At 37.2% G+C, this 16,960-nt stretch overlaps 1 protein-coding gene across 1 annotated transcript in view; it reads right to left on the reverse strand.

Moving 5' to 3' along the window:
• The window catches only part of ITGBL1 (integrin subunit beta like 1), a 153,423-nt gene that overhangs the window by 74,025 nt on the left and 62,438 nt on the right, over positions 1-16,960 (reverse strand). The window contains exons 4-7 of the mRNA XM_048072730.2: positions 12,179-12,301; positions 8,398-8,538; positions 5,479-5,619; positions 848-994 (exon numbers count right to left, since the gene is read on the reverse strand). Of these exons, the coding sequence (XP_047928687.2) occupies positions 848-994; positions 5,479-5,619; positions 8,398-8,538; positions 12,179-12,301 (552 nt within the window). The remainder of the gene's footprint in view (positions 1-847; positions 995-5,478; positions 5,620-8,397; positions 8,539-12,178; positions 12,302-16,960) is intronic.

Here is a 16,960-nt window from a genome sequence, read left to right on the forward strand (position 1 = left end):
AGCCTACGATTTCTATGTTAGATAGTATTATTGGAAAAAGCAATTGCAAATGAAATGACATTTAGGGTCAAATGTAATAATTCAATACCAGCATTAGACCTTTCCCAGCAAACATTAAGTGAGCAGAATTCATAACAACTTCAATTGCCAGCTCTAGCAAAAGTCTGTGTCATATTTACTGTTCTCTCTGCTCTCTACAAGAAATACATTTCACACAGTGAGAATGAAAATTAGGAGATCCTTGTCCTTCTGAACAATGTTTTTTGTTTTGCTTGCAATGTGCATTTCAATTGTACCTATGAGTTTGTATATTTTTTTAGTCAGAGATTTGAAAAGGCTACAGTGTCAGAAAGAAATGCTTTCAAATGAAAAGCCAGTGGCTAACTAGGAAACTGCACTGAAGAATAACTGCATTTTAGAAATCAGTCCTGCATTCATTAGGGCAAGTTCTTTGGCAGTGTGAATCTGAACAGCTCTATCACAATGGTGCCACAGCATTTTACACAGACTGAAAATCTCATGCTGTTTTTGTCAAAGAATACGAAGAATAATTTCATGTTTATAATATATCCTTAGCAAGACTTAACTGCAGCAAAACTTCAAAGCTTCCTTGCAAACTCCCAAAACAAATATTGAGGCAAGTAACATAAAATACAATGCAATAGATGACAGTAAAAATAGGTGCCCTTTTTATTCTTGTCCTCCCTTATAAATAGCTCATAAATTATGCAGGTCTGACTTATCCACAGTAAGCCAAGAAATTTCCCATTTTTCAGTTGTAGTAATGCTGGAAACCTGTAAAAATTCTTTTAATGGAAGTATGCTTCTAGAGCATGAAAATGCTTACCTCTTCCAGAGCAAGGTAAATTAGAATTTCCTTGGCATTTCTTAGCACTTTCTTCAGCTGACAATGGACAAGACCGTGGATGTTCACACTTCTTCCCAGTCCATCCTTCTTTACAGTCACACCTTCCGCAATTACACTGTCCGTGACCTTTCCAATGAATACAATCAAAGATTAACTTCCATGCTGATGAGAGGTATTGATACCTCATGATTAGATGAACTGTATCTTTTTTTTTTTTCATTAAAGTGTCAGTTGGCAAAAAATACAGTCAACTCACTGTATCTATTTTTTTTCTGACAATAGCTCTGCATATTATTCCATTTGACACATATTTCCTTTAATTTTTTTTCCGTAAGGGGTGTTTTGTCACTTGACACACACTCCTCATGTGAAAGAGTGGAAAGGAGGATACAAATACACATCTCACTGTCCGGAGAAGTGAGGTTGTCGTAAGGCAATATTTTATTTACCTCTATGTTCTTTTTTTTCTACCACAGTTGCAGCATATTCTCTAAGTAATGTACCAATGCCATCTTTTATGTACTTGCAATCAATGTGATCCTCTAGAGACAAGCAATTCCACAGCAATTCCAAGTCTCAGACCAGTGCCTTCTACTAAATAATGGTGTGCAAATAACAAAATGCTGTGCTTAATCAATCCTCATCCCCATAGGGCAGTCAGATGTAGTTGTGGTATCTCATTAGCTAACTTGACTCTTCCGGACCATGTCTGAACATGGCAACATAAATGTAACATTCACTGTGCATGCTGGGATGAAGAAAAGCAACTGAGATAAACAGAAGCTTTTATGGGAAGTTTCTTTAAAAAAAAAGTAACAGCCATTAGAGTAGTCAGAGATAGATCCCTCCTGAGAATTTAAGCTAGAAAGTCAAGAAACCAGACCATTTCCTCTATCTGAAAACTAACATATCCAGACAAAGCAAACCCAAGCTAGTTGCCCAGATTCCTTCCTCATGAGCCTTTGAATCATGATCTCTTTGCATCAAGCAGTGGGATTCTGACCATACAAAAAAATTTTTTAGCACTAGTAAAAACATCCCTTACCATAAAAGTAAATATTTATTTTCATGACTTTTGACAGCAGATTAAATCTGTGAGATCTATGAGGAACAGTTGAGGGAACTGGGATGGTTTATTCTGGAGAAAAGGAAGCTGAGTGGACATCCCATTGCTCTCTAAAGCTACTTGAAAGGAGTTGCAGGGAGAACGTTGTTGGTCTCTTTTCTCTGGTAACAAGTGATAGGATGCAAGGAAAAGGCCCCAAGTTGTGCCAGTGGATGTTTAGACTGGATATCAGGAAGAATTTCTGCACAGAGAAGGTGGTCTCTGGTGATTGGAACAGGCTGCCCAGGGAAGTGGTGGAGTCCCCATCCTGAGGTATTTAAGAGATGTAGATGTGGCACTAAGGGACATGGTTTAGTGATGGTACTCAGTAGGCCAGGCTGATGGTTGGATTTGGTGATCAGGAAAGTCTGTTCCAACCTAGATGATTCTGTGTTCCTATGATTTTCTCTCACACTGTCCATATAGTCATCATATGCTGGATACATGACTCCAAAGCATTTATCTGATGACGCCTACTTGTCTATCCAGTTTCTTCTTGAAAATCAGAAATACACATTTTATATCTCCTTCTAACTATATTTGCATTTTAATATTGGCTTATATTATATTTATGAAACATATGCACTTCACAAGGTGAAAATGGAAACAAGCATTCTATGCATTGAGTAGTTCCCAGATTACATGTGTTATTAAGCTCACAAGAACAACTTTTTTTGCTTCAGTTATTTGTTTTCCTTGGAAAGTGTTAAAAGCCTCCTCTTCTGTCCCTTGCTGCATGTGTACCTGCTGACAGGTTGCGAATTGGACATATGTTCTCTGATATAGATAGATACTTATGAGAGGATGATGTTCTTTTATATAATATTTTTGTTGCTAAAGCCGTGGAAAATAAGGCTAATGAGATGTGTGAACATAAGAATTTTCTTATGGAAGCCTTTTTCCTTTGTATGTCAAGTCAGGAAGGCGATTCTCTTTAAAGAATGAAAATCACTTTAATGTTGTGAACACTGCTGAAAGAAAATCATTAAGTAACATCCTGAGCATCATTTCAGAAGTTCAAAGAAGGCATCCAGTCACCAATATGAGGTGCTGCAAATTGACAGTCACCCCAAGCCATATGAAGCTTCTGGAGGGAGCTGCTGTTGTGTGATGTTAAATCCTCACAGCAGGGCTGCCAATTCCTATCACTTGTAGTTTATGAAATAAACATAGCATTTCATTCAATTACAGTAAAACTCTTTATATGTAAACATGGTTTCCCATCATTTCAACCTACTACTCAGGACAAGTGAATTTCCTGTCTCTACCTATTAGGTGAGAAGAACAAGATGGGAAAAGTTCGGTTTGATGTTGGTCTAAACAGAGATGGTCTATTTTCCCTAATCTGAATAATCCCTCCTGGATTCATCCAAAAATCAATTTACAAATAATTGTTAAAACCTGAGAAAAATGAGGATGTTTTGCAGATATACCTAATGTTTATCCTTTGGGCACTAAGTATATTTATTTGATATAAACAAACAAAAAGACTATCCAGTTACAATTCTGCTAGTAAATCCTGGATTTAATTGCAGATGCTGTCTGTCTACCACAATAAACTAAAATTAACACTTAAGCATCTTGTCTATTTTTGAAAGAGGACTAAGCAGCAGGACAACAAAACACTGTTCACACTGCTTCATGTGAAGATGTGGAGAATTTTACACAACCTATCTGAGGAATGAATTCTTGGGTGGCTAACTAGGGTTAAAATAGGTTTCTCTTCTGAATCATGACAGAGAGAGGAAGGGATAAGAATAAGAAGAGGTACTGAAATTTTTTTCTCATTTGACAGAAAAACTAAGCTATACTTAAAAATGAGTTTGCTATATAAAGCTAGTAGTATGAGTACATCATTTGATACCTCTCAAGACTTTCTCATTTGCAGTTATGTCTGTGTTATAAAGAACCCTGTTCTGGTCCCCAGTACAATGTCAAATGGCAGTACCTTTCCCCACTTCTTTATAACTGTTCATACTTTCTTGTGCTTGCTTTCAATCATTACCACTTAGGGCAGCAGCAGCAGCAATGGCAATAACATCTAAGAAAGAGTGAGTTCAAGTCCTCTTTAAGGAATGCTGCATTAGCTGTAGGTGCCACAGGTTTGCTTGAACCTATATTTAAACTCCTGTGTTCACCCTTATCTACAGAACACATTCACCATGCTTTTTAGTTTTGTATTCCTTAGTTGGTGCTGACATTTTGAACAATCTCTGAGTGCTAAAACATACTCAGGAACACAGTAATATGTTCAAAAATTGGCATCCCAAACTCTTGCTGATATCATAGCTGCAGTTCTACATCCTTCCAGCATATTAACTAGGTAAACCTATATAGCGTTTGAAGGTGGCCAAAACCATAGAAAACAATGAGTTCACTAAAGGGTTTTTAGAAATGCTTCTTTCTTTCTTTCTTTTTCAGTTTTGTTAGCTAGTGATTTATCAATATTAAAAAAGAAAAATCAGACAAGAAACCTTGCACTTTTATAACAGGACAAGAGAGTAAGAATTTTACCTATCGTGTTTATTTCAGCCTCTTATCCCTACTACCAACACCTCCTATAAACTTTCTATGAGGTATCACTCATGCTGGTAGGAGGAGAAGAATATACCACTTCATTATTTTCCTTGATGTGACTGCATTCTTCCTATTATTAATTAGGCTAGATCAGATTTCTACAGGACATGTTATAGTTGACAAACTGTCATCTGCCAAGTCCATTTGAAACCATCATTACTTGTTTTAGCAAAGTTCTTCTGTGTATAAATTGCATGTTGTGTACTGCTCAAAGTCCTCCTCTCTTGCCCAGTATTTACATCTTTAACAACAGCTTTACAGAATTGCATGCAATTTTGCATAAGATTGCTCTCATACTAAACAGGAGGAATGCATTAGAAGGAATGCATTGGCATTAGTTGATATAAGAAGCATCAATCCAAAAAAGGAAGATGAAAGTGTCTGAGATGTATAGACAGTGGTGTGTAGCTGGACAACACATTCATTTTTTCCACATCTTGACCTTTCCACTTCTTGTTCTTAGATGAATTGGTATTCTGAGGGTACTATTTTTCATTAACTCATTAATTCAGTTTTTCTTGAATTTCTTCCTTTCCCTTCCACATAATATACAATAACAAATAAAGCACAATCTAATTTAAATTTCCCTAAGATAGGATATAAAGTTTCAGCCATTCATGAACTTATGTTAGACTACACTGAAGATGATAGTATTGAAAGTGAATTGAGCACCTATAAATAGTTCATATTTACAGAAAGAAAAGATATTTAAAGAAAGCATTAGATATACTTTTTTTTTTTTTGCTTTTAATTTAAAAAGTCCATTCCTCAAAAAAATTAAAAAAAAAAAATCAAACCAACCAACCAGATAAAGCCTGATATATTTTATGCCAGGTAAAATGAGAATTGAAGCAATAAGGAAGAGCAGAACTAGACCAATTTGAGACTTTTGTTATAAAACAAAAGGTCCTTTTTACATTTTTCTTACCTGAGCAGAAGTCATCAGAATATCTATCATACACTGCTTTGCAGTTTCTTTCATCACACTCACACGTATCTCCATGTATATCTCCCCAGTCACCAGTTGGGTCCACGTCATGGCATGTACATTCCCCACATACACATGTGCCTAGGAAAGAGGAAAAAAAAAAAAAAGAGAGAGACAGAGACAGAAGATTAACCGAGTAATTTAGAGTAATAATAGTTTGATAGTTTGATTACATGAATTTTACACTCATGAATTTTCTGCTCTCACAGGAGTGCAGTGTCAAAGCTGCAAGTGTTAATCATGAGTGTATCTCATCTTCTATGATTTAAAATTTTCTATGATTAATTTAGTAGTAATACTTTGTATAAACAAGTTGGCTTCCTGCTCAAGTTTCTTTTTGCTGTTGAACCTTATTAGGAGTCAACAAAAATGTAGTGCACAAAACATTAGTAAATCTTTGACATCAACAGTAATTTGCACTGACACTAATGACGATAAAAATCAATGATGTTTAAATGATTTTGGCTTGGACACAGTGGATAATTAATGAATGTTAAAGCATAAACATTTAAACTAAAAGGAAATACAAATTCTAATCCAGCTGAAAATGGCTGGGAGGTGATAATTTACAAAACAAGAACATTAGCACAGGTCTACATGAAAATGATACTTTTTTCACTTTTCCCAAATCAGTATGCATGGCCACATCCTATTATTTACAATAGGAATGAAAATGTGATATGTGACAGAGATATTTATTTGGCATAATGTTACCGATATACAGAGAACATACAAGGTACTTGTTTAGGAAAAGTCAGAACAGACACACACAGAAATACAGTTTCCTTCTTCAGAAATCCAAATGTGCTTGCCAAATAGACACAACATCTCCAAAAGAACAAAAGGCCTTTATGGCTTGTTCCGCAGGGCCATACATTCACAGCTTTTGCTGAGATGTTAACAGGTACAAAGCAGCAGCCTAAACTTACAGATGCATGCAGTCAATTTCCTGGACATTGGCTTCACTTTTCTGCTACACTGAAGACTGTCTTCTTATTCAGATTACTCTGAACAACATAATGCATTTGAGGAGAACAGGGCAGGCTGACTAAATGGTACACATGCACTGTCTCTTAAAAGAGAAGGTCCACACAATCATGCATGTCTGATTGTCACATGAAGCCAGAAGAGATGCTGCCCTGTCTAGTGCTTAAGCCATCAAGACAGCCCTTAGGAAATTTGCATGTGATTATTGATTCTTTCACAACTCAGTGACCTTACTGAAGGAGGGAAAAAAAAAGAAAAAAAAAAAAAAAAAGACAACAAAATCAGAAAATAAGGAAATAATTCTGGGGAGTGATTAAACCCCACCAAAACAACTTCAAAGTGACTTTGGATCAGCTGTCCTGTATATGAGGATATGAAGCATCATCCCACCAAAGTTTAAAAAATCTAAAGGTTCACATCTAGTCTCAGATGGTTTACTAGACAGTTGGTGGAGAGATAGAAATAATTTAACGATCTTAGCACTGACAGTGGACTTAAGCTGCACAGTGAGGTTACCCTCAATAATATAATTTTTAGAATACTCATGACTGACAAGATGAACTGTACCTATGTCGCAAAATGTGTAAACAGAAATCTGGGTAAATAGGACTAAAGAGAGTAGAAACACCATGTTGGAAAACAACCTTACGTAGTCAACAGCCTAAAAAAATTTTATGTGGATAAAATTATAAACAGTTTAAAGGGTAAAAAATATAGAAATATCCCATGAATGCATCCTTGTATGGGAGTTTGTAGCTATTCAGAATATCAGCTGTACTATCTTAATTTCCCTCAGTTGCAATGTATATTTAAAGAAATACTTGCACATTCAAATTTAAAATTTCCTTTGACAAGAAATTACTGTCTTGGTGCAAAAAAACTTCTGATCTGAAACACTTCCATATTTATTACTTCCAGAAATACAGATTTTTTTTTTTACTGTTGAAGTCCCAAAACTAAATGAGCCTACATGATCTCTGTATTTGAGCCGATACTTCAATTTCCTCATAATTAAGAGAAAAGAGTTTTCTAAATGCTCTCAAGATAATTAGATGTTCACACTATAGCAGGTTTTGTCAGCAGAGATGTTTTTAAGAGAAGTATCTATGAGACCTGAACTTACATTCTACTGTAATTATTCTGTACTATTGCCAAAAAATAACATGCTCTTTTAACTCTTTGTTCAACTAAGCCAAACATTGCGGTTGGTGAATACCAACCTCATTTTGTGCTTTTTTTTTTTTTTTCCAAAAATGGAAAAATTAAACGGAAGTATAAGGTAAAATTAAAATTCTGGAACTTTATGCAAAAAAAAACTCATGTAGTTAGAACTATTGTGTAAAATCTACCTTTCCAATGTCATATACATTCATTGCATTGTTACTGCACAACTCTTGGCTGCTCTCTCAGGTTGCAGTGGAAAAAAAATGAGCCTTGTGTTTTTATTTCTCTATTCAGTTGTAGGTCCTTGGTCTTATTTAAGAGTAAATCAGCACACAGTCCTGTTGGCCTTAAAGCACTGATCCATCAGTCATCAATCTGTTAATATTTAATTTAACAGGACATGTCTCTCACCAGAGCAGATGTACTGATAAATTCTCCTGCTCGGTCTTACTACAGAAATGAAGGTCAAAAAGAACTTGCTATTCTTGGGTCAGTTTCAACTAAAAATGGGTGTGTATATATGTAAGTTTATATGGAAACACAGATATCCATCCACTCATTTAGAAATGTATATCCAGATTTGAAATCAGTGAGAACAAACTAGAAACCATCAACAAACACAATGCATGTCCTGTTGCAGAAAATACATATTTTAAAACAAAAGCAAGATACATAAATACGTGTAGAAGGAATGTGCAAATGACACACCTCTGTTGCTGCAGATTTTGCCATCTGGAGATGTGCATCTTTTCTTGATCTCCCAAGGGGTGATGTCACACTGGAATTCACATTTATCTCCATGCCAACCAGCCTCACAGTAACAGTTTCCACAGTAACACTTTCCATGGCCTTAACCCAAAACAAATTTTATACAGTGAGAAAGAGGCAAGTTTTTAAGAAGCATTAGCAATTTAACCATTTTAATCATTTTTCTTTTAAAAACTTTTACTGCTAGACTCAGAATAGAAACAATCTGTAGACTGTATTTGTCTATATCAAATAAGACAAAGGATATCTGCATTATTTTTCTCCCCATCTATATCAGAGCATGTTTTCATTTAATCACAGATCTCTCATTAATAAACACTAAGAAAATGGCATTAACCTTTTTTATTTTTGCAAGCTTTTTTTGAACCTTTAAAGGTAAATTTGAAAGGCAGTAAATGTGATAGTTAAAGTTGGGCACAGCTGTAAATATGAAGATGAGACACACTTTCCCACCATACTGGGCATATCTAACAAAGCACTGTGTGTTCTCAGCTCCTCAGATAATTCCATCAGAGGGATGCTGATTTACAACAAACTGTCTACATTGTATATGGCTTCTCTTCTTACCTAGCAAGAACATTTTTGAACACAGATGCACCAGCTCATGAATGATAAGAATTAGGAAAATGAACGTTTTAAATGTTCATTTAACAAACCTCCCATCTCTTGAAAAGATACATGGGTCACCTGGGACTTCATGAAACAAGCTCCCGAACATTTTGTTTCAGTAAGATACTTATGCCATGTGCTTCAATGACACAAAGCATTTAAACTAAGTAGCTGCAACTCTTACTAAAAAGTCATAAATTAATTTCTTTATTGCAAGGACCCAGGATCAAGTCAGCATCTTGTCCTTTTTTTACTCTAGGTATGCTAAGCTTAGTAGACCTGGTTGTCTCTATCAGAATCTAATCAACTGATATCCTTAACTGTAAGAGAGCAAATTGAGACCTGTGGGATACATTTTTTTGTTGTTGTTCTGCTTTTACAATTACACATAGAATTTTCATTACAATTGTTTGCTGGCATGTGAAACAATAACAGAAGAGAATAATATCCTCTTACGTATATAACTAAACAAGAAGTACAGCTTATAACATTGCATATTACAAATAGGCTGTTCTTCCTATTGGGACCTCAAGGATCACCCATTTCCAACCCCCTGCCACAGGCAGGGATGCCACCCACTAGATCAGGTTGCTCAGGGCCTCATCTAACCTGGTTTTGAACACCTCCAAATAATACAATTAATACAAATAATACAATTTGCCACTATCTCTTGCCCTTGACTGAAGACAAAGTCACTCCATTAAAGCACACAGCCTTAGATTAAAAAAAGATCAGGATCAGAATTTAATTTGCTAAAATCCACAATACTTCATGAAAAATAAGCTGCAACTTGATTCCAAAGTTTGTGTAACCTCAAATATCAAGTGAAACAAACACAAATGACTGAAAAAAAAAAGAAAAAAAAACCACTGAAGCTTAAAAAAACTTGATGCACTGTTGTAACTGCTCTAATGAATAAGTGACTTGCTTAAAAAAGGCAGTCCCCTTGTGCGACGATTAAAATGCATGTTATCCATATCTCAGCTTTGCATTCTAAGCTTTTCCAGGATAAAATCCCAGCTCACAGCTGCAGACCTTAAAAACAAGTGTATAAATAGAAGGTTTGGGTTTTTTGTTAGCTTGATCCTCCTGAGTTGGCTTTCTTTGAAGACAATTACAGCCTTCAAGACTTGCCTATAGCCAGAGACCTTTGAGGGAAACAAAGGGTATGTAGCAACCAAGTAGGTGCTACACACGCTATGATAGCAGAACTGGCACTGATTAGGTTCACCCCCTCTGTGGAGAGCATCCAGGGGACATTGCTAGATAATTACAGCTTGCCTGGGTTGGAACAGCATTTCTTTTTACTTCATAAATAAACCTGAATGATTACGGTGGTGGAAATTCTGTAGAAGGAAAGACAGGATAGAAGATATCAGAGTAGACATCAGGGTGGGAGAGAGAAGCCATAGCCAGATATGAGGGTAGGGTCTGCTTTTTCTGCTATGAAATTATGTACCTTTGATCATTAAGTCACATCTTTTTTTCTGATTTAACACATCGTTATGCACTGCAGAGGTTCATGTTAGAAAGCAAAGCAAAATCTAACACTCATGCTAAATGCGTAAACTTTTCAGCTTACAACTATCTAACGAAGTCAAGCACACAAACAATTTATATTTACTTTGTATGGCTCCAAACCTTACATAAGGTATCAGAGCTTTGTGTACTGATGAATTACAAACCTTACAGACTTGAATCTACCAACATTCTTGTCCTTATGTATCAGCATACTTTTATTTCCTCATACACATTAAACTAGATTTTTTACAGAGATCCATCTGGTCAGTTTTGAGACACGGCACCATTGGATGAAACAAGGGGAAATAAAAGAAATAAAAGCTAAGAGAAAACTAACAATATAAATCAACAGCAACACAGACAGGAAAAAAAAAAAAAAGACAAAAACTGCAAAAGGAGAATTTACTGGAACTAAATAAGTGGTGAATTTTTATCATAGTTGGTACCATATCTAACATTTACAATCAAATAAATACAAAGAGGATCATTGGCACATAATACTATTGCCTTCCACTCATTTTATTTTAGGTAATTACCAGAAATGCTGTCCTCTGGTCCTAGATTTAGATTTCAAAGGACTATTCTGTTTACCTTCATTTAAAATCCCTACCTAATCCTGTGGGGAAAAAATAGTCCTTCTTGCCTTAGAAGGCACTTAAATAAATAGAATTTATTTTGTTCTCTGAGTGTGCATAGAGATAGATAAAGTTACTTGGCATAATTACTCTTATCTTTTTACACACATACATGCACACACACATGCAGTATAATCAGAGTATGAATATTCTAAAAACAGCTCTGAATCCTCCTGTATGTACATAGACACTTCATGCATGTGTGTAAAACATTTCTAGTTTGTAAAATATTTCTAATACCTTTCATTTCAAGGACAAGCCTCCCTAGTAATATATGCAACAGCATTTACAATATTATAAATGGTGTGTACTACACAGTGTTTAATTGCTAGGTTCTTAATTCATAATGAAATTAAAGTACTGCTTGGATTTTGTTTGCATTTCTATCAGCAGAGTTCACTCTATCTTATTCTCTTGCCTTTTCTATCACAGGTGGAGTTTTTCTTCATTTGTTCCTTTTCCTTTTTATTGCCTGAATTGCTTTTGAGTTCTCATCTTACATTTACTCTTCTTCTTTCTTTTTTTTTTTTTGCTTCTTTGCCCAAAATTCTTAATAATTTCTTTTCCTTTTTTCTTTTGTTTTCTCTATGTCCCTCCCTCTCACAGTCATCTGTTCCACAAAGCATTCACATTACTTATTTTATTCCAAAGACAGACACAGTAAGGTATGAAGTACCCTAGTGAATTATCTTGTGAAATCCTCTATCCAGTTTTTCCAAAAAGAGTAGGATGTCACAGGACTTCTTCATTCTCTAACCCACTGCTTAGCTCATTTTTGCATCTGAAACTCCCAATTACAATTTGCAAGCAGTACTCTTTGCTTTGTTTTGTTTGTCTGTTTGTTTGTTTTTAATTCATGCATTCAGTAAAGACATTTTGTAGGTCCACATATTAAAAATATTTTATAAGACTGCATTCATCTTCCCCATTCTTATTGTACCCACTAAAACACATACCTGTACAAATCTCTTCCGTCTCATCATCTATGCATTCTCTGTCATCACATTCACAAAATTTACCATAGACCAGTCCATTTCCTTCTGAGTTTGCACATTTACACCTGCCACACTGACATGTGCCTGAAAACATTTAAGATATAACTCAATGACTGCAGTTTATGGAAAGAGTTTCATCAGTCCATCAGAGACAGCATGTATTTTATTTCTGTGCAGGCTGAAATCTAAGGATGAATGAACCAAATAAGGAAAGAAATTGAAACAATCCATACCAACAAAAGGTCTAATCATAGCCCTCAATATATACAATATTAAAGTGGTTCATTCTTAAAAAGAAGCATTATATTTTACTAAGTAAAATTCAATCCCAGGGATGTCTGTCTCGCTTCATACACTTAGGACATGAAGTCATCTTTGGAAATTATATCTTCTGCCCGCTAAAAGGAGAAAATTGAGCTTAGTCATCTTCCCAAGAATGAAGCTTGCTTTTGTCCAGCTCCACAGCCATCTTACATGAGAACAAGCGCTTAGCTACTGAGCACCTGAAAATATTTTTGAATAAATTCACAAAGTTCCTTTGCACTAAAGTCTCCAGTCCCTTTTCTATAGCTATTATCTGAGGAATAAGATTTAAAAATCTTAAGACTCAATCTAGAAAGTGATTACCATACCAGTATATTAGGCAACATACAACCTAATTGTAATGAAATACATTCATAGTAGTATTAAACAAACTCTAAGTATTATTATACCATATCAACAATTTTACTGCAAAGTGCATATTAAAAGCCAGGATTAAAGAGCCAACTCTATGATATTTACTAAAACTCTTGATAGTGTTCTCTATTCACATTTTGATACAGTTTCCACCAACCACTTGCAGTTTGCATGCCAATAGCTTCTTTTTTTCCCAGAGGTATTGATATCCAGAGTTCAAGTTATTTCATTCACTTGAAGGATTGTAGGTACCTCCATAATAATATTTCGTTATTTCAGAACTTTGACCCAATCCAACTTTAAGTTTTTAATGTTCATTTTTCTTCAATTTGTGGATGATGTCTCAGCAGAGAGCAGATCTTGCAAGAAATTTAAGAGATATGAAAAAAAATGTTGATTTGCCACTACAGCAGCACAAAAAACTTACAAATTGAAAAGTTTTAGGCAAAAGTATGAGAGTTTGATTCATGTCAAACCAGCAGGTGGTTTGACACTGGTCTATCTGAGGTTCACCCTTGATGTAAGTACGCACAGGACTCCCAGATGCTTTGTAATCAGAAAGTTGGATCTTCTCAGAACATAAACCACATCAGAAAACTTTCTGATGTGATGAAATCACAGAGTACTCAGGTATTGCAAAGCATGTAAATGCATTTGTAAACAGATCTCACTTCTGTCTCTTCTAGCCTGGTCACACGTGTACTTCTTGGTACTTCTTTTGTCTGGAGATATTCAAAACCCACCTGGATGCCATCCTGTGCGACATGCTCTAGGTGATCCTGCTCAGCAGGGAGGTTGGACTAGATGATCTTCAGAGGTCCCTTCCAACCCCGTCCATTCTGTGATTCTGTGATTCTGTCTGGTTGACCGCTGCACCTCAGTGGCTGTCTCTCTACTACTCACCCTCACAAACAAAAGAATTTTGTTGCTCCCAGGAAAGGAACCATCCCCTCCTTTTCCCTCAGAGAGCCAGGACAAAGCAAAAAACTGCCTTCTTGTCCACCTTCTCAGTATTTTCTGCTTTGGAACATGATGCATGATAACATAGAACAGTCATAATATATATATATATGTATATACTAAAGAGTTACGCAGTCAAAAACCCAAAGTACTGTCCAATAACATCAGAAACAAAGGTATTACCATCATGACTGTACGAGAAACCCCTTTTCTCCAACTAAAACCTATATTAAATTGCAAGGACAAAACTCTGTGCAGTAGCATGTTTAAATGGGGCCCTGTAGTCAATGGGCCTGTAGAAGCTGTTCCAGCAGTCGCTGGCATCACTATGCCAGTGACTTTTTAATGAGAAACAAAAACATTTAGAAACTTATTTCACAAGTCATATACCTCCTGTTAGGTACAAACATATTCTGGCAAACATGGTTATTAACACAAAATAAGTCCTCCAAAAGAGAAGTTTTTTATGCTGACATTATACAACTAGTTTGCAGAAATCATTTCACTTCTCAGCATTACGAGTAATTATAGTACAGGTTTTACTAAACATAGTATTCATCCAAAGAGAAGAATAATCAGGTTCCATGATATACATGGCTAATCTAAAAAAGCCAACTTTATAAATGTTTGCAAGAGCTAAAATGATAAAATAATAATATAACTGATAACATAAGCAAGCTCCAGAACAAGAATTATTTGCTACAGTTACTTGGAAATAAAAACAAATAACAACTTTGATAAAACTGTCTTGTTAAGAGATAATTCACAAACATGAAAGGAAATAAAGATCAAATGATTCATAAGTTGGGCGTCTAAGGAGGTCAGACAGTCTTAAAGCATCCACTTCTCCATATTGACTAGAATCAATCTACATTTAGGTAGGATGCCCCACTCAGTCTGACAAATGATTAGGAATAGTTGGATCATAAAATGTTAAATTTAAGATTGATATTGACTGGTTCATGCCAGGTATTGCAATAAATGGTGAGCTGTGTGATAGTGAAGGATTGTTCTTGCAACAACTCATGTCATCCCTTCCCTTCTTTCAACAGCAATTAAAAAACAGAGCTCAGACACCAACGGAAAAGTTAGCAGGAGATTGGAAGGCAATCCCACGAAGACAAAAAAGAAGTATGTATGGCTACAGCCCCTCTAAGTCACCCCAAGCTCCCTAGCCAGTCTCATTGGTATTCTTGTCCTGTTTAATACCAGCAGAACCAAAAGCTCTTATTTTTGTCTTGAATTCACAGACGCTCCCCTTTTAGCCACTTTTAGTCATTGCTCATCTGCATTGTTTTTCTTGTGAAGACTGAGCAATAAACAGACTGAGGCTACTTCTAGCCAAGGAAAGAAAGAGAAGAAAATGTCTTATCATTCTTGCTTAAGTACTTTGATCACAACTTACCATGTGTATTTCTGAGTCAGTTTCTCATTTATTTTTTTCTTAAATCTTAGCCAAACAATCATGAGTTTCACATAATCTACATCACTGTCATAAATAACAAGCATCATTTACTCCATATGCTGGATGCCTAGAATTTTAAGTTAAATTGCTCTCACCTCTTATTGTGACAGCCTAGCTTCTCTGTACTGAGTCCCATATCCTTCCTCATGCCAGGCACACCAGCAACCATCCTGTGAGATATTTAGTTGTATGCAAATGTATGGACCCAGTCAGAAATTAAAGGCCAACAATAGTTAGCAGAAGTGGGGTTCTTAAAAAATTCTCTCAATGGGAGATTGTTGCAATAGTCCGGAAAAAAACAGAAGGCAGTTTCTGGTCTCAAAACTTGATTAGTAGGCAGCAAATGCCTTTCAAATATTTACTACGATGCAGTGGACTCTTCTAAAAGGCTGTCTCTTTATCCTCTGATTTTTACATGGAAAAGACTTTGTATTTAAGTTAGGATGAGTTGTAAAATAAAAGAATGACAGCAAAGAGAGCCACAATATCAGAAAAGTGAAGATGAAGTACCCCATTGAAATGGTTCAGCAGATCTTTCACAGTGTTTTTTCAATAATCATCATCACAGCTCTGTGGTGGGTTGACCTTGGCTAGGTAACAGGTGCCCATCCAGCTACTCTTTCTCCCTTTCTCCCCCATCCTCAGTATGACGGGGGTAGAAAATGCAATGAAAAAGCTTATGGGTTGAGATAAGGACAGGAAGATCGCTCACCAATTAGTGTTACAGGCAAAACAAACTTGGATTATGGAAGATTAATTTAATTTATTGCCAATTAATAACAGAGTACGGTAGTGAGAAATAAATAAAAACACATTCTCCCCATCCCCCACTTCTTCCCAGGCTTCGCTTCACTCCAGATTCTTCAACTTTCTCCTGCCAAGCAGTGCAGAGTGATAGGAAACGGGGGCTGCCATCAGTCCCTAACACTTCGTCTCCGCTACTCCACGGTCCCTCCCTGCCCCTGCTCCACGTGGGGTCCCTCCCACGGGATGCCGTCCTGCCCGAACTGAGCCTGCGGGGGCTGCCCACAGGCAGCAGCTCTTCAAGCACTGCTCCCACATGGCTCCGTACCACGGGGTCCATCCCCCAGGAGCAAACTGCTCCAGCACGGGTCCCCCACGGGCGGCAGCTCCCCCCAGACCCCCTGCTCCTGCGTGGGCTCCTCTCCACGGGCTGCAGCTCCGGCCCGGGGCCTGCTCCTGCGGGGGCTCTCCATGGGCCGCAGCCTCCTCCAGGCCACATCCACCTGCTCCACCGGGGGCTCCTCCACGGGCTGCAGCGTGGAGATCTGCTCCGTGTGGGACCCATGGGCTGCAGGGGGACAGCCTGCTCCACCAGGGGCCTCTCCACAGGCCGCAGGGGAACTGCTGCTGCCTGCCTGGAGCACCTCCTGCCCTCCTGCTGCACTGACCCTGGGGTCTGCAGGGCTGCTTCTCACTCCTCTCTCCCAGTCATGGTTGCACAGCAGTTTTTTTCCCTTTCTTAAATCTGCTCTCCCAGAGTCCCAAGCAGCATCACTCAGCTCAGCTCTGGCCCTCAGCAGGTCCGTTTGGAGCTGTCCAGAGCTGGCTCTTATCTGACATGGGGCAGCTGCCAGGCTTTTCTCACTGAGGCCACCCCTGCAGCCCCCACTACGAAA

Source organism: Anser cygnoides, chromosome 1, assembly GCF_040182565.1.
Source record: "Anser cygnoides isolate HZ-2024a breed goose chromosome 1, Taihu_goose_T2T_genome, whole genome shotgun sequence".
Classification (NCBI taxonomy): domain Eukaryota; kingdom Metazoa; phylum Chordata; class Aves; order Anseriformes; family Anatidae; genus Anser; species Anser cygnoides.